Raw genomic sequence first — 25,214 nt, forward strand, 5'->3', positions numbered from 1 at the left:
GTGAGACGGCGCCTGGATGAGAGACATGACCAAATTATCACAGTGTCACTCTGTTTATCACTCTTAGTAGAGACTTCAGTCTGCAGTTTAGTTACTTCAATCAAACACCCGAGACAGTAACATTAGGCTTCATGATCAAAACGTTTTTGTATCACGTCACATCAATGTTGTGCGCGATAGTCTACATCACAAGGAATACGACCACCTTTTCAAGTGGACTCGAGAACGGATCGGCGAACCGTGCCCGGGTACGGTACGGAGCGTTCACACTAATCAATCGAACCGGACTTTGGGGACAAGTGTACTCGTATCCGGGCCCGGGTCCCTAATGTGAGAGAACCCTTAGTCTCTAAATTAATCATAGCTGTGTTTTGGTCGTAACATGAACCAAACCAATCAGAATGTCATCTCCCATTCCCCTTTAAATGGCAGATTTGGCAAATTGGAAAAGCGAGTGATTTTTCTGCAGTGAAAATGTTGTTTTTTGAAAGGCTAAATGCCAACAAATATCGATTGAAGCAGAATATTTTGTTATATAAAAGCATGTTGTGAATATTCTGATACTTTTGACTTTTGGACTTTACAATGCTCGGAAGTTATTGGAAATCGGAACAATCCTACGCAGCCACCACTGGCTATTTTGCTATTGCTACTTCTGTCTCCTCTGTATTTACAACACCTATTGTATGAATGTCTGTCCTGGAAGAGGGATCCCTCCTGTTGCTCTATGGTTTCTCATTCTTTCTTCCTCCTGTTTTTTTCCTATATGAATGGAGGGTCTAAGCATATTGTAAAGTCCCATTTGACATACAGTATATGTGATTTTGGAGTGTATACATGTAATTTACTTGTGAGTGACTTGAATCCACTGATCCACCTACTATATATTCCTGTCTTGATGGTTATTCAGTAATCATTTTTCCTTCTTTCTGATCTTTTCAGCCACCAACTGGTGTTCACTCCCACTTTACCGCTTCATACAATGATATGTGTACAGTAAAGTCTGTGGGTTTGTGTAGACGTAAATAATAGTAATAATAAAGCAGTAAATACTGCTTTCACGTTTCTCCTCGTCTTGCTTGAACATGCTCACTCACGCACACTATAATGGACTGGCTGATCTGGTGGCCCTGCTGTCTGTCACCGTGACCTCTTACTTCAGGATGATTGTCTGGCCCAATTGCATGCTGCTACTTGCAAACCCCTCAGCGACCTCAAAGAACTCGCTTCCTCCAATATGGCCCAATTTTCCAAGCGGCTACACATTTGTTGGCTACAATCACAGATAATGGAGGGGAAAAAAATCAGAGCAAACTGAGCACAGTAGGTAGAAACGAAATGTCAGACTCGTCATAATACAACTTCCACTTCAAGCATGTTTCTGAGATGTTGCTATGCCGATGCTCCTGGCCTGACCTTGGCAAGAATAGATTCCTTTGTGCTGTATCATGAATAGAATTCAGTCTTGAATAGTGGTAGAAATATAATGTAAGTAGGGGGAAGAATACGGTGGAAGGGAGAAAAAGAGAAGCCCACAGACCATCTGGGGCCGTCGTAATTGTCTACCCTTGACCCCTCTCTTGAAACTAACAATTGAATGGTATTTGTGCACTGCGGTGTTATGTTTGTTCACTTGCGAAAGAGAAAGAAAAACATTTGTTGTGCTTTGATTTTTAGATTTAGAAGTTGATTGCAGATCTGTTGAAAAAGTGCCCAAATAAAAATCTATTCTGTCTTTATTTTGTTTTTGTGTCCATCAGCCACCAAATTGGGACCTGAAGCGTTCCGATTTGACGGCGGAGGAGAAGCCACAGCAACCAGGATGGGCGACAGATATTACATCCTACGACCAGAAGTCATCGAGAGCTACATGTACATGTGGAGACTGACCCACGACCCCAAGTACAGAGAGTGGGGCTGGGAGGCTGTTGAGGTGAGATACATTTGTTTTTAGGGAGATGACATTTTGAAAAATGCATTTAATGCTTTTTTATTTATACACAAACATTTTATTGCACTAGTCCTGTTTGCAAAGCTTCCCCAAGATACTTTTAGTCCAAAGATAAAATAGTCCTCATCTCTGAAGACTTTTCTCTGGTAAAAGTGAAACATGAAGTTTTTTTTCATTATAGCAGAACACAAACTGCACATTAATCTTGCTTAGTTACGATCATTTTTCATCTTGTTTATCCTGTCATGCACTCTATTGGCCCGAATATAAGACAATTTATTTTCCGGAAATTACATTTGATGAAGTGGATGTCGTGTTATATTCTATGACTAGACATTTAAATATTAACAACACCAGAATATCCAATGAATTGCCACCTTAACATGGTAGAGGGGTTTGTGTGACCGAGTGACCCTGGTGGCTGGGTTGTCGGGGGCAACAGCTCATGGTAGGTGTGAGTCAGGAGTGAGTCACTGCCCCAAGCAAGGGAGTTCAACTATCTTAGTGGTTGTGGTGAAGAGGGAGCTGAGCTGGAAGGTTCAGCTCTCCATTTACCAGTCCATCTACATTCTGACCCTCATCTATGGTCATGAGCGACCCCGCAACCCGGCCCCAGATGAGCGTAAGAGAATGGATGGAACATCAAAGTTAAAGTGTGTCTTTTTAGGCTGCCAGTATGCAAACTAAATGCTTTTAGGGCCGACTTACTCTAACTCACACCTAACCTGTTTGGTTAGGTTAAACTCTGGTGCTTTTACCAGTTTAGTACGGTTCGTTTAGAGCGGCTTGAACGCAAAGTAGACCAACCAAATGAAAGTATGACAGTACTGTAGATTAGCATGAATTCAAAAGCTAAAAACCACCATAAAAATATATCTGCTGATTGTGTACTGTTAAGAAGTGATGTCTCGATCTGTAGGCTAGATAGCCTATATGTCGACAAGATTATTTTGTAACCATGGTAAAACATGTCACCATGTGAGTGCAGGGGTTTTCCCTGATCAACCAGCAAATGAAGCACAGTGCAAGTCAGAGGTGTGTTGACCTTTTGCCCATGTATTTTAGCAGTTCCCGAAACGTAGCGAGCACACAGTAAATACCTTCGTGAAATGTTGCAGTACAAAATGCCTCTTTTTTTGTCCCGTTTCTATCAAAGATCCATATGACTTCATGTTTACAGCTCTTGGTTTGGTTTTAAAAAGTCGGTGTGAACACAAACTGGACCAGAACCAAAAGAAAACAATTGTTCCTTGATCCGGACCATATAAACAAAAATACAAGACACAAACTACAAAAAAAAAATAACAAAGGAAAATTGCTATCAACATTAAAGCTACATTCAACCCATAATCCAACACTCTCTTTATAAAATGTAATGTAGAGACAGGTAATCTGCTGTTTTGATACATGAATGCCTACTCCTGGAATACAATGACTCCCACTTCTTCAGATGTAACAACCAGAAAGAATTATTGTCTTATATTCAAGTCAGTATGGTAGAAAGAATAACTTCACATTATATTTAAGTGTTAGATACAGTACAGTATAATTTGATACCCTTTACTTCTCTCTCAGGTGTAGTTTGGACTCTGATTTTATAAATTGTCCTCACCTATTATGTCAAGCCCCTTTAACACCCTCAATTACCCTTATCCGGCTTCCTTCATATTGTGTGGCACTATACATTAGCGTGTAGATCAAGCAATCCCACCAGCAGGAGGTGAAGGTTGTGTAGGGGAGCACCATTATTAATGTGGCAATAGACAGGACATTAGCTGTAGTAAACTGCAGAGGGCTGGCATGATAGATTTAGCATTAATTTAGTGCGCACAGAGGTGGAGAGAGATCCGGCTGACGAGTTTGACGGGCCTTTAATTATCGGGCACAAAGGTTGAAAGGGGTGCACAACGCTTCTCTTCGCGAACATCAAGCTTTAACACGTCGAGGTCTTTGTTAATTAGCACATAGAAGCCAGCCCTTTGTAGCGGGGGTAATAATGTGCTAATCCGCTTGGCTAGCTCGGCCACTCTCCATTAGCCCTTGTCAGTTTTAGCATTGCTTGGGCTTCAATTGTGTAGCCAGCTGAAGGGCTTGACATGTTCCGTCATTTTTTTTCTTTCTTTATGTTGTGTAGTAAAGGCTTTTCTCTTTATGCGTAATAATATATCGGAGGAACAGTCTTCTACTCATATGATTTCCTCTGTGCAAATTGTAAAATATTTCGTCCTGTAACAGTGCAGAAGAGAATAGGCCACTCTGAGAGCTGATTAAGTGGGTGAATAAATAAAACATGAATGTAGTAGTATTGATTCAATTTGTACAATCAAGCTGGAAACTGCAAGAAGTGGTCTTTACTTTGTCCAGAAAAAACAAACAAGTTTTTGGAGATACATGTACACATTTAAACGTGCCCTCTCTTCCTCCTGTCAGGCCCTGGAACAGCACTGCAGAGTAGAGTCTGGCTTCTCTGGGATCCGTGACGTTTACACCATGTCAGCGAGCCACGATAACATGCAACAGAGCTTCTTCCTCTCAGAGACACTCAAGTAAGTCCTGTTTCCTCACCATATCTCCCTGTGGCAAATGGTATCTTACAATCTGGATGTGTATAGAAATGAATAATAGAGTCCGATACTGAATGCTTGGGATTTATCTGTACCTTTTGATCTGTTCTGGGAATGAGACACACTCGACTTCAGTGTTTAGGAGTTATCTGCAGTGATTCCAGTGATTCTCTTCATTTCGCTTGTAAAAGAAACACGGATGCCAATCACGTGCTAACAACAGACTCAAGTAATCTTCGAGTTATCTGCAGTTCACTGTCTCCACCACGGCCTCTCTGCTGTGCTGTTCGCTGACTTCACTCTGTGTGTGTGAGTGCTGCATTGTAATTGGAGGAGCTCAGCGCCCACACAGAGAGCAGAGGAGATGCTGCAGCGTGATAATAAATTACACTAAAACGCTACTAAATACCGAAAATAGAACCAATAACGTCGGAGCTTATCAATACTATGGTCTTTAATTATTTAGCAGTGGTTCCCATTTAATAACAGGTTTCCCTATGAAAAAAGTCTTTGTATAGTATGTCAAAAAAGTCATTAAAAAGCCACAATATAGTATGTTGAAAGAAGGAATAAAAGGCCAGAATACAGTGTGTCAAAAAAGTGATAAAGACATAGCATGTTGAAAAAAGCCATAAAAAGGCCTTGTATTGTGAAAAAAAAAACATAGTATGTCGAAGAAAGTTATAAAAAAAAGTCATGGTATAGTATGTTGAAACACTCACCACCAGGTATTGATCAGTTAACAGCAAGACATACGGCCGCAGATCTGACGGTATAACCACAAAGTCGATCATTGGCCCAGGTTGTCCTGCTACCAAGTACATTTATGAACCCCCCTATACTCGATAAGTCATAGTATAGTATGTCGAAAAATCTAAAAAGTCATAGTATAGTACATAGTATTTTTTTTTTTTAAGTCGTATTATAGTATGTCAAAAAAAGTCATATAGTATGTCGTAAAAATGTTAAAAATTATAGCATAATACGTCTAAAAAAAAAGAAAAAAGTATAGTACGTCTAAAAAATTTGAAAAACTCATATTGTACTTTGTCGAAAAAATAAGTCATAGTATAGTATGGAGAAAAAAATTAATAGTAAAGTATGTCATAGAAAAAGTCATAGTTTAGTATTTTGAAAAACCCTCTTGTTGGAACTACAGAAAGCAGAAGTATTCAATGAGCCTACTGTAGGTTTTGATTTCATTAAATGGATGTTTTTTTTCCTGTTTGCTCAGGTATCTGTACCTGCTCTTCTCTGATGACGATCTTCTCCCACTGGAGGACTGGGTCTTCAATACGGAAGCCCATCCGCTGCCCATCGTCCGCAAGAGCTGCATGCAGGACGAAGCGATACAGGATAAGACAGTCTCCGAATAAGACTGAACAACAACTGAGACAGTTACAGACACATTTGCACAGTTCATGTGCACACACAGAGTCACACAAATATTGCAAAACACCAATTCAATGCAGGTTCAGAGTCTTTTCAGGAGCGTGTTATGGACTCTCGATTCCTTTCCAGTAAAGGATGTTGTCGTTTTACGCTGTGATTGTATATCCTTTCGCCGGGGTTAATTCCTGCTGGCACTTCTTTTTTGTGGACAATCAAGACAAACATGACTTTCATGAAAAGAGCACCTTTTTCTTTCCTTCTTTCCTCCGTGAGGAAACCAGTATAACTTGCAGACCCAAATGTAATGGGAGAAGGGTTGAACTATGGGCCATATTGTTAGAAAGAGAGAGAAACGCATAGAAAACCACTTGAGTTTTGCTCTTTGAGTTTGTTGTTTTGTTGATCTTTAGTGATGAATGATTTCCTTATATCTCGTCATTGCATTTTTTCCTTTGTGAGTACACTCTTTGACCAAAGGTTTCTTTGCATTTCTATTTCCCCCTCTTTTCCAGTAATGTGTTTTTGGTGAGAATTGACAGAAAGTAAAATTTACTAGAAGGCTTGAATTGTAATGAATTAATGTACAGACAAACACAAAATGTGATTCTCGAAATCCACCTCCTAACTAATGTTGATGTCATGTTTCTTACTGAAACAAGCTTGAATGAATTTCTTAAAAGTTCGGGGGTGTCAGGAAAGTGGCAGTGTCTTATGCATCCAGGGACCATTTAAAAAAAAAAACAACGATGTTGAGTTTCCACTGTATGCTTGGATTATTTTGTGAACAGGACAATGCTTTCTCAGTCCTCTCAGCCTTTCAAATCAAAGTAACAATGGAGTACTGTCAGTTCTGTGGCTGTAATACATGCATAAAGGGAAAAGAATACATTCGCTAGCCAGCTCCAAATGGGTTTTCCTGTTTCTGTTGTAGTTTTTCTGCTTCACCCTGCCTTTACGTGTGAATCCATACGGCTGCCGATACTGATGTTAAAGGCTGCGAGCCCGAAGAGCGGAGACGAGTTTTCATTTTCATCACTGTTCTTTTTCATCACTGCTGTCCTGCACAGTTTGTGGAGCGAATGTGCTGTACATACAGATGAAGTGAGTGACCCCTGTATGAGCTTGTCTTGATTTTATTTTGTGATCTTTTCTTTTTTTTTCTAAACTTCAGTGGTTATTTTTTCTGGGTTCTCTTTTGATTTGCTTCCCTCAGGTGTTTCAGTAAAAAAAACTAAAAAGTTATGACTTTAAGTCTAGTTATTGCTGATATTAATTATTACTTATTCTTACTGTTTGATTTAACTTTCATTGTTGAATATTTTCAAATACTGATAAAAAGAGCTGTGCAACTTTGTACATTTAAAACAATCCCAGTTGTTGTGTGTTTTTTTCAGCCTTGTTCGTTTTACTTATTTACAAAGTTAAAAAAAAGAACGTATATACTTTTTGTGGTATTTGTTTTCCACTTAGTTTGGTCTATTTGATTTGTACAGCAAGTTGCTACAGCAAGTTTGAAGGAAACAACCTGCAGTGACAAACAAAAAGGAAAGAAACTCAAATCATTTGCTGCTTACATCTGTTTCGGTATTTGCTTCCAGGAAGTTCATCACAGATTTAATTGAAGGGGGATGTCTCAGGGTTGTGGAAAGTTCCAGCAAACACAACGAGAAAATGACTAATGAGGTTTAGCCATTGCACTTCTCTCACGGTGTCAGGCCAACAAACCAAGATTCAATACCTTCCTTCGTAAACGATTCGACTCTACCTGCTGTCATCTGGATTCTAATTTCGTTGTGATAGCTTGAAGTGATTTTTCATTTGCTTTAAATATAATCAACATGCATTATTGACATTTAACAGTAATTTAAAAAAAATACTACTTAAATGTCATGGATCTAGTGACATTAATCTTACTAAATGTTTATATACTAAGTGTAAATGTTATCCAAGCTGAGGCCAGCAGCACTCTGCTACAGTGCGGTGCAGGACTATTCTTAAGAAGGGCGAAAGTGAAGGGCACAATTTGTACACGTGAGCTCGCCTGGAGACGTCTATTTGAATGCACCTGAGACTGATAGTGAAGGACAAACACTACCGATAATCCGCTACCCTCTCATGTTTTTTTTTCTCCCTTAGCTGCTCCCACAGTGCCTGACAAGCCGAGCAGGGTGGCAGAAACAGACGTGTCAGGGCCGCTGTCTGACTTGGCAAGACCTTCCATCGATGTGTAACGAAGGGGGAAGAACCATCACTATCTCTCTGCCACAGTTATACTCCAGCTGTCCCCACCAGGGCAGCAGTTTTACAGGGAATAACTGGCATGTCATGGAGATCTGGTTCAAAATATTACTTCATTTCAAAACATTTTCGACTCACATTTGTAACTGCCCGGTGATCGCGGGCAAAGAAACAACGATAAAACATTGTTTTCAAGCCAGCCAAAGAAAACAGAGCAAAGCAGTATGTGTGTTTTTAAAGTACAATGCACTGTGATGTAGGGGTGTCACGATATACAGATATTGACAATAGCTATTTGAAAAATGAAAAACTGATAACATATACTATGAGTTTTTAAATTAAAATTTTCAGCATAAAATACTATGACCTTTTTTAATGAAATCTTTCGACATACTATACTAAGATTTTTTAAATGAAATTTTTCGATATACTATACTATGACTTTTTTTCTAATGAAGTTTTTCGACATACTATAATTTTTTGACATACTATATGATTTTTTTCATTACATTTTTCAACATTCTATACTATGACTTATTTTAATGACATTTTTTGACATACTATAGTATGTCAAAAAATGTTATGAATTATGATTTTTTTTTCATTCAATTTTTCGACAAACTGAATTTTTTTAATGACATTTTTCGACATACTTTACTATGACTGTTTTCATGAAATTTTTCGACATACTATAATATGACTTTTTCATTAAATTTTTCGACAGACTGACTTTTTTTTAATGAAATTTTTCGACATACTATATTATGACTTTTTTTCAATGACATTTTTCGACATACTATACTGTGTCTTTTTTCAATGACATTTTTTCGACATACTATACTATGACTTTTTTTATGACATTTTTTCGACATACTATACTATGACTTTTTTTCATTTCAAAATCTGTTAACATAACAGCCCTACTATAAAATATGACCAAATCAATGAAAAAACCCTCAGTTCATTTGCATTTTGAAAAACCTCACTCTTCCAAACTAAAAATAAAAAAAATGAACGCAGCTGAAAACTTAAATTTTCTCAACACTGTCAAGTAAACTACTGCTTGTCTAAGTAAGCTTGAATATAATAACCTGTAAACAGCTTTTGTATTCAACAGAGCATCAAATTCTGAGGATCTATATCTCTTGGGAATCAAAACACATTATAACTGAGATGCAGTCAAGATAAAATGCAGGTTTCTGAACAACAGATTGGACTTGTTTCAAAAACAAAAGCTAAACAAACCGCTTTCCTCCTTCAAAACATAATGTTGAAACAATGGCTGCACACCTGTGCTGCAGTGAAAGCCCATTTTCTCCCATATGTGAAAAAACTTATCATAGTTGTTATAAAACTTTCCCAGCGAAAATCTATTTTATAGCAGCAATGCTGTTTTTACCCAAATGGTACCCACTTAAAAACCCTGGATTAACAATTCTGTGACATGTTTTGTGTACCTTTAATTTACTGGAATGGCATGTTAGCAGGGATGCAAAATACAGGGGATATTTTCAGCACAATTCATTAACCCAAAGTGCACTTTGCTGTCATGTGCCAAGTCCTTGCAAATCAGAGGTCAGCAAGAAGCCCACAGTGGAAATGTGTTTGTGTTTAGGTGTGGAAACCTAACTGCAAAAGTCTCCTTAAGAAGTTAACTTACAAAAATCCCCCAAAACATTTACAGACAAATCACAAAAATTCACCCACCGTCAAACCGTAAAGATAGTTTTTATTTACAGATGTTTTGGGATTATGGCTGCTGAGACTCTCTGCTGTCACCATAGCACAATTGAGAAAAATGGCATTTCATTCATGGGGCTCAAAGGATCAAAAAACGAAATTGAAAATCCCAACTGTACCTTTGTACCAATACAGAACAATGTGCCTTTCCAGAAACAATGTCCTCAGAATAATCCACAAGCCTCACTGTGGGTACTGTATTTTGATTGCTGCTATCTTGGCCGGGGCTCTCTTGAAAAGAGATTGTATAATCTCAATAAGATTAACCTGGTTATATAAAGGTTTATTAATAATAATAGCCACTATTTTTAACCTTTACTGCAATAAAGACAGATATAAATGCAGGTATTTTGTAAGATTCACCAAACCCACAATACAAGTTAGTTAATGAGCTTAAGATAATGCAGCACCTCAGTGAAAAGATGAAATGTCTCACGTACTGTACAAGAAAAGCAGAGCTCCTAACAATTCCTGGCATCTTCAAAGCTGTAAATCTCTGCAGAGAGGAGTAAGTGGTGTGTCACAGATGCTAGGCCGTGTTGACAAATGAATATTTATGACAGTGGGAACCATAACAATTAGCATTAGCTTTCATCAGGTTTCTGGGTTAAATGACTCCACTCATGAGACTCCTCAATGCCTTTGAACATTAAAACACTAAATTGACAAGGAGGATGGGCCACCACGGAACAATCACGCTGTAGAGACGGCAAAATCAGCATGGGTGCTTTAAAATACTGTCAAATATTAATGTCATAAACTTGTCATACGTATCTTACTTAAATTTTTTTTTAAACCATAGATTGGTCTTTAAAGTATACCACTTTGGCAGTTACAAGAAATGATTGTATTTCATTGTTTAATGCTAACTGTAAATGGTTTAAGGTGTGTTTCAGGAGTTCAAACTACACCTTTGGAAAGGTACTGCCAATTAAAGGTGACACAGAGTGTGAAAAATGTTTTAGCAAAATGTTTATTTTCTTGATGTCCAACAACCTTCTGAAGACGTCTAATCGCCATTTGTCTCTTGTTTTAAATTTTCCCAGCTATAAGTTGCTCCTCTGTTTGTGCATTGCATGTTGTTCATTTACAGCCCGCTCAAAACTCAATTTAGTATGCAAACTAACATATTTGAGTTGTAGGGGTGGAAATTTGAAAATAAAATGCAATACTCTATCATCACCCCATAGAATCAAAAATAAATTCAGAAGGAAGAAAGAATTATGGATATGGACAATTGGTGATTGTAAGCGGTCACACCTGATGTCTCGTCAGTTTTAGCCACTAGGGATGGCAATGTTGGTCTGAAAATATCTGAACAAGACATTTGTGTCCCCCCAAAGGATAAACCTGCATGTCTTGCATGATCTTCTGACTTTTCCCCTAGAACCACCATGAAGTTGACTTTTTTAGTGAAATATCTTGATAATAGTTTGATCACATTTGTTACAGATATTCATGGTGCTCAAAGGATGTATCCTAAAATCTTTGGTGATCCCCTGACTTTTCCTCTAGTGCCATCATGAGGTTCACATTTGTGTTTTTTTTGAGTGAAATGTTTTGATAACTACTGGATGGATCACCATGTAATTTGGTGCAGACATTCATATCCCTCTCAGGATGAACTTTAATACATTTGGAAATCCCCTGACTTGTCATCTACCGCCACCACTTGGTCAAAATCTGCTAAACTAATCACATTACAAGTAAGAGTATACACGCACATCCAAACCAAACTGGGCAGGTGCTGAGCTGAAAGTGACAAGATCATGAAATTAACAAATGCATAGCTGGCACACTGCAGGGTACCAATGTCCACATATTTATTACCCCGAGGTGACATTTCGAGCACAACTATTCATCATCAGACTAAAAACAAAACAGTCTGATGGAGACTAGTTGTAGCTATTCACATTCCCATTAGCCTTAGCTGCTCTTCGTCTTTAGTGCTGATAAGCTAATGTTAGAATGCTGACAGGCTCATTGAAGATGTGAACATGGTAAACTTTATACCTACTAAACATCAGCATATTAGCGTCGTCATTAAAGGTCCCTATAATGCTCATTTTCAGGTTCATACTTGTATTTTGTGTTTTCTACTAGAACATGTTTACATGCTGTAATGTTCAAAAAAAATTTATTTTCCTCATACTGTCAGCCTGAATATACCTGTATTTACCCCTCTGTCTGAAACGCTCCGTTTTAGCGCATTTTGACGGAATTGCAACAGAATTGCGTTGCTAGGCAACAGCTTGGGTCCATGTGTACTTCCTGTCAGCTGATGACATTCACATACACTGCAACCAGGAAATAAACTGGGACACATTTAGAATGTTTACATTTAAAACTGTGTAAAGGGTCTAAATATTGTATATTTGTGACATCACGAATGGGCAGAAATCCTGACAGCTTGTTTCAAATGCAGAGTTTCTGAATACGGGCTGTGTGTATTTCCCTGTGGATTGAGTGTTTCGATACTTTCACAGTATTTATATAGCACTTAAGCCTGCTTTATAATAAAAAAAGACATGAAAATCGCACTTTTTTATAATATGGGACCTTTAACTGTGACTCATGAACAGCCTTAGAGAGCAGCATGGCTTGGCCACTTTTTATTACATTATAAAGTAGCCTATAATGCCGCTCCATCAACTATTGCTTGCTTTGTGGAGAAACCTCCGATGTGACCTTCACGAAAAAAGCCTCATGTTCAAAGCTGCCAAATTCAACAAACCAACATTACAGTATAATGTGTTTATGGATACATGCATGCTGTCTACCTGTCAATTCTCAGCCCTCCTACTTCTGACCCCCCGAGCTGCCTGTGTTATTTTTAGAAGTATTAGCAGCTGATTATGCAGTTGTGTTGCCCTCCGGGCGCTAACAAGGTGTTGGGGCAGCAGATGAGGCCGGCCTGGCGGACCTTCAAGTGTTGGCAGTGCAGAGCAGCACGGGATGTTCTGACAAGCACACACTGGAGCTGCACAGTACCCAGTCTGAGGGCTGCGGCATCTGTTCAGTGCACACATGGGTGAATCTATGTACAGAATCACACACTATACACACTCTAAGACTTGATATAACAGCACACGGACAAAATAACACCGCATAGACTCATTCTATCACTCAGCATTTATAGTAAAAGTTTGATGAAATGTCCACTACTAAGATTCATGATCGGAAAAATAAGCTTCTAGCATTACTATTATTTATCTAATTAGCCCGATAATTGAATATGAATATTAAACAGCAGCACGGCTGGACTAGTATCATTTCCCTGAATCAGAATCTAGTTAGTAATCACATTAAAGTTTTAATAGTCATAAAACTGGATCATGGCAGGGAACAAAGCAGCATGGGTTTCCACATTGCCTGGATCATCCAATCATCAATCTTTGGGCTAATCAAATCTATTAAACACTACTTTTTCAAAACCATTAAAGAGAGAGGAGAACATTACAGTCAACTTACTTTAATTCACTTTCCAGTGTATAAACTTTTCAAAGTCAAAGATGCTATGGGAAATGATGACAGAGTCTTTCATACTAAATACAGTATCTCTCCACTAACAAATGCGTCACCTGTGCTGCTTTACAGGGTTTCTTCCCCCCAAAACAATTTGTCTGCATCTAAGAGAGCTATTTTAGTTTGTTACAAAGCAACCCTCCGGCTGTCATATCCATGAAAACATTAAAAAAAATTGGATTCATGAATGAGTCCCCGAATGATGAAAAGAATTCCATTTTCAGTTCATTGTTCAGAACAAATTCATTCATATCTCTCTGTCCTTGGCTTGCTGTAGACTGAGTTCAATGTAAAGCTACAGTGTGCTGACTGGGGACTCAAGTAGGGAAATGACAGTGAGGGGAGGTGGGAAATTGTTCAGCATTGAACTCTTCTTATGTTTCCTTCAGCATCCTTTTACAGTTTCAGTTAAGTGTTGACATGAAGTCTTAACACTGCCATACGTTACTGTCTCTTAACTGAGTTTGAATGAATGATCACCCTTCGCTGTAGTTCTGGTTACTCCTAGAACATACAGTAGTAGATGTGAAAGTACCTATTATATTGTTATATTGTTTCATTGTGTATTAAGGCTGCAACAATTAGCCGATTAATCAAGTAGTCAATACACATTATAAAACAACAATTTTGATAGTTGAATAATCAATTAAGTCATTTAATGAGGAAAAATCAGGTATGTTTGCTGTTTTCAGAGCAGATCTTTGGGTGTCCAAGTCTGAAAAAAATGTTAATTTGAATATATCTCCTTGGGGTTTTATGTGGGGGACTAGCAGTGTCCAAGATAACTCCCTCGTTCTCTCACTCCCCAGTAAATAATAAACACTCAATAGTTTAACTCAATACTGAGCAGTAAATTGAGGTTTTGGACACACAGTAATCACAAAATTCTGTCATCACTGACAGGTGTAAAGTCACTCAACTGTCATTTTCACATCTGTAAAATGTGGAGCAATGCATTGCCATGGACACTTTTACTCCATTGTAGAATTTTGAGGGCACTAGATAGCGGATACATTTGCACATTCAGACACTCAAATAAAATGGCAGAGAGTAAATAGTGCACTACAGGGAGTTATTTATTTTTACAAGTGTTCCGCCTAGTCCCGCACCGTGATTGCTGGTGCGCATTGCCTCAACACACCCTTGTGATTGGATGCTTTTCTATTGCTGTTGAAGCAGTGAGGCGAAGCTCTGCTCCTGGCCGGAGGAGGTGCTGCTGCTGCCGGGCGCAGAGCTCTACACCTCCCGCCGGAGCAGGATGAGGGCGGCAGCGAGGCCAAATCTGGGTCTGTCTGCGGTGGAATAATTCCTTTTACAAAAGTGGTGTATATTTATTGTAACTATGTATACCTGCCTTTCTCTATCTATTTAAACTCCAGATTTAAGGTGTTAGGAGCCGTGAGCCACGCTGGACTGGGTAGCTGTGAGAGAGAAAGAGAGAGAGAGCAAGAACTGCACCTTTGAACATATTTTATAAATGAATCACAGTAATACTTTCCCTTCTTGTATAAATAAAATTGTGCATTTTTTGATTAGTCATGTCTCCAAAGTATCCTACAGTTGCTCTTCAATTCCTACCTAGGATCATCTCAAGCATAGCTTTTTCCCTAGATAAATAAATGTTATTTTAACTGAAATCCTTTAAATCCTTTAAATAATTTTGCCTATGTTGTTATCTTATAGCCTATAGTTCTCTAACCCTATAATTACTAAGTTACTAGGAAGTTTTAACTGGTTATGAAACAGTCTCAATTGTATACTGCTGCCTCTATATGACATACATCAGTAAACAAGACCATCAGCGAGAAGATTTGCTATTTCTAGTAAGTTATTCTTAATGCTTGACACCGGTGCCACCGGGTCGGATTCAACCATGGACAGACCCAGATCCGGCCTCGCTGCCGCCTTCAACCTGCTCCAGTGGGAGGTGGAGATCTCTGTTCCCTGGCATGCAGCAGCTCCTCCTCCGGCCAGGAGCAGAGCTTTGCCTTGCTGCTCCGACAGCAAGAGAAAAACATCGAAACACAAGGACGTGTTGTTGTTGTATAACCACAACATGTCATGCAGGGATTAAACAAACAAGATTTAATGCATTAATAAGTGAACTTTAGAGTTGTTGGTAGGCAGATTTCTTTTGGAGAAAGCCAGGCTAGTTGTTTCCAGTCTTAACGTGAAGGTAAGCGAACTAGCTGTAGGTGATAGTTTCATACAGTTTTTACCTCACAGACAGTGGTATTAATCTTCCCATCCAACTCTCTTCAAGAAAGCGACTAGACCTATTTCCCCAAAATGTTAAAGCTATTGGTAGTCCAGTGGCAGTTCAACAAGTATGCAGTAAAACATTGACCATGAAAAATGCACTTTTTATACAAGATATTTTACGCACAATTAGAGTCAGGTACTTCACCATCAGTTATACAGAGTAACAAGACCTATCTTGCACATCATTCCATATTGTCTCCCTTTCCTTCCTTTTTACCAGCAACCCCGAGAGAAAATAACTATGTTTAACAAACCATGAAATTGTGCCGACAAGACCCGAGAGGGCGGAAACGAACAGAAGGAGGGGGGGAACAGGAGTTTAAATTTAAGTCTTAATTTGAAAGGTCCTCATTCCAATAAATGAGACGTTCAGTACCTAAAATAATATGACAAAATAACTGCAGGCATGAGATGCCCAACTTATTGAACTCTTTTTTTTGTCTTTTAAAGTTATTCACTAACTTAATATATCTCCGTTGTCAGATAGTGACATTTCAGGTGAGATGTGTTGGTTTCTGTTTTGAGAACTGTGTGAGATGACATTGTTGTCCCAGAATACATCTAAGGCATTTTGAAGCAAACTCTTTCATATCATCCAAAGGTGGTGGTAGGTGGGTTTAGGATAGAGGATAAGGAGACTGAACCTGTCACTTCACTGTTTTTGTCACCGGAGGAGACAAAGAAAAGCTGGCTTGTATTCTTATTATCTGCTATTTGCGCTCTGGCATTTTTCTTTCCTCGTGTCAGATATGTTGTTTGTCAAAGAAAAATATATCTCCTTCTTCTTTTAAAGGAACACTTATTCATCTGTTGTGTTTATTTGCAGTACCTTTACCTTGCACTACCAAGAAAATGCAAAATCATCAACAATAGCCTGTAATTAATGTAACTGAAATAGTTTAAATGTCTTAACATATTGAATCTTTGGTGCTTATAAATCAATATAACTATGTAAATAAGTTAAGCTATTTAAAATGTTTATTATTTTCTTTTGAGGTGTTGTGTTAGAGTAACAGTTGAAATTGAAGCATTGAAAGGAGTTGAAGTGTCAGTTAAGATGAAATTGCTGAAAACAGTCATAGTATTAGTTGATGGGTAAGCACTGAAGGATGTGTGTTAAAGTGTCGGTTGAAGAAGAAGCTCTGAAAGTAGTTGAACTGTAAGTTGAGTGAAATGTGAAAGTAGCCGAAGTGTAAGTTGAGTGAATAAAATATATGAGAGCAAGTGAACTATCGATTAAAGAGTTCTCGATGAATGTAGTTGAAATTTCAATTGATGTGGAAGTGGTGGAAATAGTTGACATTTCAGTTTAAGTAGAAGTGCTGGATACAGATAAAGTGTCTGCACTGTGAGCAGTTGAAGTGGAAGCAAAGCCAGTTTGTATCTGTATCTCTTATCGCACTCTGGCATTTTCATTTCTTAATATCTGAAATATTGTAAGTCTCAGAAAACTTATATTTTATTAAAAGGAGTATTAAGTAATATCTGGCTATTGTCTATAGTACCTCTTCTGTCATCAACAGTTGCCTGTAATTCATGCAAATCCTAGTCACATTTACACAGTGTGCTATCTAATGGACCAAACAGAGGGGTTAATTGAAGATGTAAAACATCACACTAGGGTTGTCATGATATCAGATCAGATTTCACTACACAATTATCATGGACAAAATAATTCACGATAACAATATTATCGCAACATCAATAGAATTTAAAAAAAACAAAACGATTTTTCAGTCGAATTCATCTTTAAATTTGATTTATTTTGTGTTTTGTCTCTTTTTTGGCAAATTAATTACACTCAATATAAGAGTGTAGGGAGGTGGAGAGGGAGTATATAACTATTTAAGAGGCTCTGGATTATTTACAGGATATTATGTATATTATTAATATGGTATCAATATTTCATTTTATATTTCAAATATCACGGTTATCGTCAATACAGGTATATTGCGACACCCCTATTTTATACAAACACATTTAGACACTGGACGCAATGACATGTTATACAAGGCTAATAATATAACAAGGATATAAACATATGCTAATGCTGGAGAGATTCTGAACTCTGAAGCAGGAAAATGTACACAGAGAGTGCAGCAGAGCCACAAAACTTCACAATCTACCTGAAATATGAGTCCACTTGGGCAATAAATCAGACCATAAACAAGCCAGGGTTACCAAAACAATTCTATCATTTCTGCTCCAAAAACTGGACGGCCCTCCTCAACCAGTGAACCTGAAAAATGCAGGTGTTGTCTCAGCCAACTCTTCTCAACTTCCTCCAAATGCTGTCTCTTCCGCTGTACTTCATGATTTTAACCTTCATTTAAAAGTTTTACTTTACAGTCAGACACATTCACACCTGGGAGCGGCTCACAACTACAGTACTAGAACAGCTGCATCCCCAACGGTGGTTCATAAAGGCAGTTTTTATAGACGGATTTTGTGGACGTAAACTTAACCACGTCTGTCCTTTTTCCTCTCCACCACTACAGGGGGCCCGAATTCCTCCAGGAAGTGCGAGGCCTGGTTGGCAGTGCCAGGCCTCGCATGGGTATGCCCAGTGCGGGACACAGGCAACGGGCATCACGCCAACCCACGCTGAGCCTCCAAGCTGTCTGCACTCCCTCACTGCTGTGTCAGTATGATGAAAGAAATACATTTACATTAATCATGTCGCCATGCTTCTCCAGGGACTCACCCTTCCTGTTGTCCCTCTCTCCATAAAAACACCCGAGACTTTAATTAGGCGTAGATTTTCTTTTTAACCAGTGAACAGATTAAACAAGAGCTATTTTAAAGTTTGAGGCTGTTAATAGGCTGCTCTCCACAGAAAACAACAACTCTAAGGGATTAGTTTCAGTCACCAAAGGACAGAGAAGATTAGCACGACCAGTACAGCTTTAATGTACTACTACAGTAGCAGCAGCGGTGGTACTGTAGCAGTGCTACCATATGTCGTTCTCAGGTCCGACGTAATGACCTTAAAGGCTCAGTGAGTAGGATCTGGCTGCATCTAGTAGTGGGGTTGCAGATTGCAACCAACGGAAATTTCTCCCGTGTGCCAAGCGTGAGGGAGAACTTCTGTGATCAACGCGAAAACGTGAAAGCGCAAATGTCCCTGTCTAGTGTTTGGTTTGTCCATTCTGGGCTACTGTAGAAACATGGCATCAGGCTTCCTGAAGAGGACCTGCTCCGTATGTAGATATAAACGGCTCATTTTAAGGTAACAAAAACACAATGATTTTTATTTTCAGGCGATTATAAACAAAAAAAACATACTTATTAATATCAGAATCCATTTTTGCCAATAGATCACCCTAAATGTTACACACTGTTCCTTTAAATGTCTTACTAGTGCTGCAATTAAATGTTATTTATCGATTAAACAGCAGATTATTTTCTCGATTAATCGATTAAATGTTTGGTTTACAAAACATCAGATTAAGTCAATTATAATGGATTCCATGGCGACCCGTTTTTAAGGCAGAAAGTATCAAAACTCAGATACAACTAACAGTTGTGTGCATTATCGTTTAATCTGCAAATTATATTCACAATAAATATAGAGTTAGGCTATGAAATGTTAGCCTAAATAAATTGTGAAAAAAGCCTATAAATTTCCCAGAGGCCAAAGTGACAAGAAAAAGGATCAAATTCTGACATTTAAGAAGCTACAACCATCAAATGTTTGGATTATTTGCTTTTTAAATGACTTAAACGATGAATTATCAAAGTATTTGAAGTATCATTTTGCTAGGATGCTAGGATGTTAACGGAGCTGCATTATATAGTACTTTAATTTGTTCTAATTGTTTCCTCTTTGCAATCCAGCTGTTACAATATGTTTGGCGAGAGATTATATGTATTAGCAGTGGAGCAATACGTTTAACTTGGATTGACTGCTTGTCTGCTTTGTAGCTTTTGCAATTGAATATCATTGACTGTATTAATTAGAGTTACCAAATGACTGGAGTGTGCTTCCATTTCACGCACTGAGATGGTGAGCTGAGGATTCTCAGAGGGACGATCAGCACCGCAAAATACAGCAGCATAATGAACTTATCTTGTGCATCCACCAAACAGGCATTATAGGTTTTTAATGTTGGCATAATTACTTGATCGTTATCATAACAGTCTGAGTGTAACAGAGAGTTTATCCTACTCCAGATCTGATATCACAGCTGCGGTTGGATTGTTTAAATACATTTTAAATGATTATGGTTGACCTCTGGACAAACATGTCTGTAGCAGACCATACAGCTGGCTACTAGCGGAGGACAAAGCTTGGTTTGCTTTTTTAATTTATTTTATTTCACAGTTGAGTATGTACTTTACATTTCAGGATTTACCAAAAAATAACAACCCCAAATCTATCCTTTGTGTGTGCACCACTTTGTACTATATTTAGTGTATATTGGCAAAATGTCAAAACATGTCAACATATTGGGTATATGGATGGACAGAAAGGTTAGGTGGATTATGCTTTAGATGTTCCAATGGATTTTTTTATGAAACGATTAGTGAATTAATCGATTGGTCAACATGACTGAAACTATAATCAATTAATAATGTCAGTCATTTTGCAAGCAAAAATGTCACATCCTCTGGATCCAGCTTCTTAAATGTGAGGCTTGGTGGTTTTTCTTTGTTGTATTGTATTGTAAATGAAACATCTTTGGGCTTTGGACTGTTGGTTTGACAAAAAAAGATATATGTCACTTGGGCACCTTGGATAAAGGGTCTTTTGTATGCTGTTTTAACATCTCATATATATTTAGCGATAATGAAAAAAGTTAGTTGTAGTAATTTTTTTCCATAAAAACTGGTCATCATTTGAATCTATTATAATTGACTGAATTTAAGATGTCCAAAACTGCTGTTTTCTGCCAAGGAGGAAACTACAATTTAAACCTTTCAAGTCTAGAAAGAGCGATAAAGAGCCTGATAATCAAAAACTTTGATACAGAGGGTATGAACAACCTTAAAACCAGGCAGTAAATTGCAAGTAGACATTGATAGTAATATTGAAAGGGTATCCTTATCTTAGCCAAACTCCTTTTGCAAAAGCAGATGGTAATTATCAGAATCAGACTGCAGTTGAGTGACAACTTGGCTCTGTTAGTCTTCACACTCGATGCGATTGAAGTCCTCGGTATGTTTAAAACATGTTCTCAATTAGAGCGACAGGCAGCCAGCTGGCTGTGTCTTTTAAAAGAAATGTCCCCTTCACAAACAGGATGTATAAATCTGCATATATTTAATTATTGATCTGACCATTAGAATCAGGTGAATGATCATCTTTGTGTCCACTTTGACTAAAGCACATTTAGAAATGAAATGACATGCCATTGGAGGAAGATCTATACTTCAATACATGCCTCACTGACTTGTGATGACCCATCCTGTTACATTACATTACTGTGACGATAGATACTGAGGTCCTGCTGTTTGCTCAGTATTACTTCTGTGCAGTTTGCCGTCTTTTGGATCTATTACAGGAACAAAGACATCATGTTGGTTTCAAATATGCAATCCGAGCACAGCCAGCAGATATGATCATTGTGTTTTCCAAGAATACAACAATACTTGCCTATGAGATATTTACATTTAAATAGAGATTGTCATGCTGCATGCACAGATGATTGAACAATGTTTTCTCTGAATCCGCCCTTGAAATCTTTATATCCATAAGCTGAAATCTGAGCTGAGCTGTAGGCAAAAAACAAAAGCAAATTATCCTCACATACTTGGTACATAATCACCTTTCAGTTCTCTATTATGGTTTTTAATATTCCAATTTCCCATTATCTGTTGAATGTTCCACCCTTTAGCCTACATGCTGTTGACTAGCTGTGAAGTACTTGATTAATATTCCAGGCCTGTAGGTCGAGATATGGATGTGCAGTTGGACATAATATCAACAGAGACCTTCGATATCATTTTGAGATACACAGTCATAAGTCTAATTATCCATGTGGTCTGCAGAGAGCCTGCAATGACACTCCAAGTTCATGTCTTTTTTCAAAGGAAGGCAAAAACATTATTGTTTACTCTGAATCAGAAAATACAATTATTTTGATGACTATCAGCCCACGCTCACATCTTGCTAATTGCCCGTGAAGTCATTTCCATAAATAATAGCTCCTGTTTATTACACGGGCCCCATCTGTCATACGGGAGTAATCAAATGAGCACAGTGACTTTGAGTAATGGCACTTGCAGGTTTATATTGGAATACTCCACCGCAAAGCAAATGAAGTGCAGTTCTGCAGCTCATAACACACCTATCATTTCAACAGGTAAAGTATTCCCTTAAGCCCAGGATCATATCAAATAACAAGGTAGAGAGGTAAAGGGTTTTAGCCATGCTATCAGCGCTTTAGAGATGGCAATGTTGGTCTGTTAGAAACCCATTTTGGTCGGGAATGAAATATCACATTGAATATTTGATAAATTGCCATGAAAGTTTGTACAGACATTCATGGTCCTCAGAGAATGAAGTCTACTGACTTTGGTGATCCCCTGACTTTTCTTCTAAGGCTATCATCATCATCAGGTCAAAAGTTTTACTTAGCTTTACTCCAGCGAAATATCTAAAAATCTACTGGATCTGGAAATTCATGGTTCCCAGAGGACGTATCGTAATGACGTTAGTATTCCGCTGACATTTGTGGTTCTAGTGTAAGTGCTCTAAATGTCTGTGTGCTACAGAAATTCATGTTCCTCTCAGAATGCACTGTAATTTTGGTGAGCCCTTAATATCCCTTTTCATCTAGCGACATCATCAGGTAGAAACTTTAATTTGTCCAATACTTTGGTTTACACCTAGATATAGGATTTCCCCATCAGTCTCAGCTGTATTTTATGCTTAAAGCCATTCAATTAATTTTCCTTAAAAAACACAATGTATAGACTTATACAAAAATAATGCCTCTCAATCATCACTTATGACCCACTAGAAGTGTGTGGCGGTGTGTATCTACAGAGACCCTTCCCTCTGCCTGTATTTTCTCTTTTCTTTTCATGTTTTGTTTTTTTTCAAGATCGTAAGCACACATCAAAGACAAAGTTACAAAAATGGCGGACACAGTGCCGAAAAAGCATAAATAGTGAGGCGAAATGTTAAGCGGATAAAGCTCGTTCCAAAACGAGCGTGAATCTGGGGTTGGCTTTCACCCGTTGGCAAGCGCCGTAACCCTTTTTGAGGGGCCAACCCAAGGTTGGGTTTACAAATCGCAACCCAACAAATCCTACTCATTGTGTCTTTAATAAGCTAACCCGCTTAACTACGATGGTGACAATGATAAACGTTATACAGTATGTGTTAAACATGATAGCATGCTGACATCAGCAGTTTGTTTAAGTACAGCCTCACAGAGCAGCTAGCATGGTTGCAGAGTCTTGACCGGAGATGTCCCCGAGCCAATCATAAGGATCAGTATCGGGTCTGATCTGGGAATATTTTAATGGATTGGTGTTAGCTAAAATAAAAACAATCATAATTCAATCCTTTCTAGTGTTTTTCCACATCCGATTGCTAGTGTTGCTGCTCTCATTTACTACAGCACAGAGTGTTGCTGCATATCAAAGTGAAAATTTGTGTGTGATTAAGAGAAATTATGTGACTCAGAGTTCTCTTGACAGATTCTGCTTAATTTAATGGGTTGCTTTGTAGAAAAAAAACAATGAAAAGGTTTAACAGTATGACTTAAGCTACATTTCCATTTCACCTTTCTTTTTCTAGTCTTCTGACAAAGTGTCATGCAACCAGATGCTTGCTGCTGACCTGTTAAAAGTGTTGGGTACATGACCAACAAAGCAAGGCAGAATGCTGAGATAAATATGCCAGTATTCTGCAGATGCAAATACTTACATCAAAATAAAATTGCACAATACACCCAAAAGCTCCACTATGTTGCTAAAAAAGCTGAATACCCCACTACTAAGTGTTAGCACAGAGGTACCCAAAACACTGTTTCTGGGATAACTTGATGTGGACAGTTTCAAAGATGGTATTTAGCAGAGTCAATTAAGCAATGATATGGTCCATTTGACTGCTGACCATAATGTCCCCCACTGTTTTCTGCTTCAGCACCCGCTGTGTGTCTCTAATCTTCATAGAGTGTTTGATTTAATATTGGTGTACCGGGAAATGACTGTTCTCAGTATTGCTAAAGACTTCCATAAATGTTCAAGTTGAGATAATGGGTTTATTTGAACTTCTTCAGACTGAAGAAAACATTTAAAAAGGACTGGAGTTGAGAAAAATCCTAAGTGTTCTGAGTGACTGAAAACATAATTAAGAAACTGTGATTACATTTAAACTCTGATTAAATTTAAATTCACTGTTCCATTAACAATAGTCCTTGATGTTACTCTCAAATTAAGTAGAATTAAAAATGATTGCATCCAAATTGAATAGATAAACTTGTACAGAAGTGTCGGTGGTTTGCGAGTTCCTTGCTATTAACAGATTAGGATGTCAGCAAATGCCTCACTCTTCACCCGTCTACATCTTTTTACATAATGTGTATTTGTGTTTACCATTTTAGCTGAGCTTCTCCCGAGCTTGTGTTTTCATCTATTGCACCTGCGGTTACTGTAGTATGTAGTTTGTGGTCTTTAAACTTGTAAATTGCAGTACAATGTGCACAATTCTGTTGCTAGTGGGGTCTGTTGGGTTTCATGACATGCCGCCGTCGGCTGCCTAATGGAGCTAAACATGCAAGACATGAGGTTTTTACTTTTAATGAGATGCCGCCTTGGGCCGTGAGACACTTCATTATACCTTGATAAACAAATCAAATTCCAATACTGTTCCCTGATGATAAGCATTTAGCAGTTTAACTACTGAAGTGACTTGTGGCGCGCCAACAGTTATGTGTGACTGAATAGTCAGTTACATAGCAAGTAGCTCTCAGGCACGGTTGGCTTCACCTGCAGTGTATCTTAAACGATACGTTTAACTCTACATCAACTTAAGTGATTGATAATTATTTTTCAGAGTCCCATGAATCATGTGGGTCAGAGTAGAGTGTAGAGATGTCATGCATGGCTTCATCAGTTGGCAGAAGTGATTTTACTTCAGCTTAATTACTTACTTCTAAGTAATTACTCTACTCTAAAAAGTGTTTTTTTTATGAATAAAACATGGTAAGTTTATCCTCAAACTAATCATTGAAAAATTGAAAATCCTAAAATAAAATGTCCCAAGTTTTATTTAAATTTAATGAGGTGCTTGCATTTCAGTACAAGAAATACTGCTGAACAAAAAATGTATTATTAAATGATGTATTATCAGCTTGCTAATGAAGATATTATATCGACAAAAAATGTAATCAAATAATGTAGCTCAACTGTCAGACCAACAAGTATAACTATTCAAAGGAGCTATAACCATTAACAACGCTCAAGTACAACTGACACGACTTTGTTGTTGGATTGCGGTGAAACATATGATTAATGACATGATTAGTGCTCAAATCTGATGTTTTCTTCCGCCACCATTTTTTATCTAAAGCAGAAAATTTGAGTAA

The 25,214-nt window shown here is 38.0% G+C and overlaps 1 protein-coding gene and 1 long non-coding RNA gene across 4 annotated transcripts in view; one reads left to right on the top strand and one right to left on the bottom strand.

The window, feature by feature from the left end:
* Window positions 1-7,275, top strand: part of LOC141778671 (mannosyl-oligosaccharide 1,2-alpha-mannosidase IA) — a 216,038-nt gene extending 208,763 nt beyond the window's left edge. For all 3 annotated transcript variants that reach the window (XM_074653059.1, XM_074653061.1, XM_074653060.1), the window contains exons 11-13: window positions 1,761-1,933; window positions 4,382-4,497; window positions 5,750-7,275. In XM_074653059.1, coding sequence (XP_074509160.1) covers window positions 1,761-1,933; window positions 4,382-4,497; window positions 5,750-5,891 — 431 coding nt within the window. In that variant the 3' untranslated portion in view covers window positions 5,892-7,275. The remainder of the gene's footprint in view (window positions 1-1,760; window positions 1,934-4,381; window positions 4,498-5,749) is intronic.
* LOC141778677 (uncharacterized) overlaps window positions 1-25,214 on the bottom strand; it is a 119,273-nt gene that overhangs the window by 10,215 nt on the left and 83,844 nt on the right. The gene's annotated exons all lie outside the window — the stretch shown is intronic.

The sequence above is a fragment of the Sebastes fasciatus genome, chromosome 12 (assembly GCF_043250625.1).
Source record: "Sebastes fasciatus isolate fSebFas1 chromosome 12, fSebFas1.pri, whole genome shotgun sequence".
NCBI lineage: Eukaryota > Metazoa > Chordata > Actinopteri > Perciformes > Sebastidae > Sebastes > Sebastes fasciatus.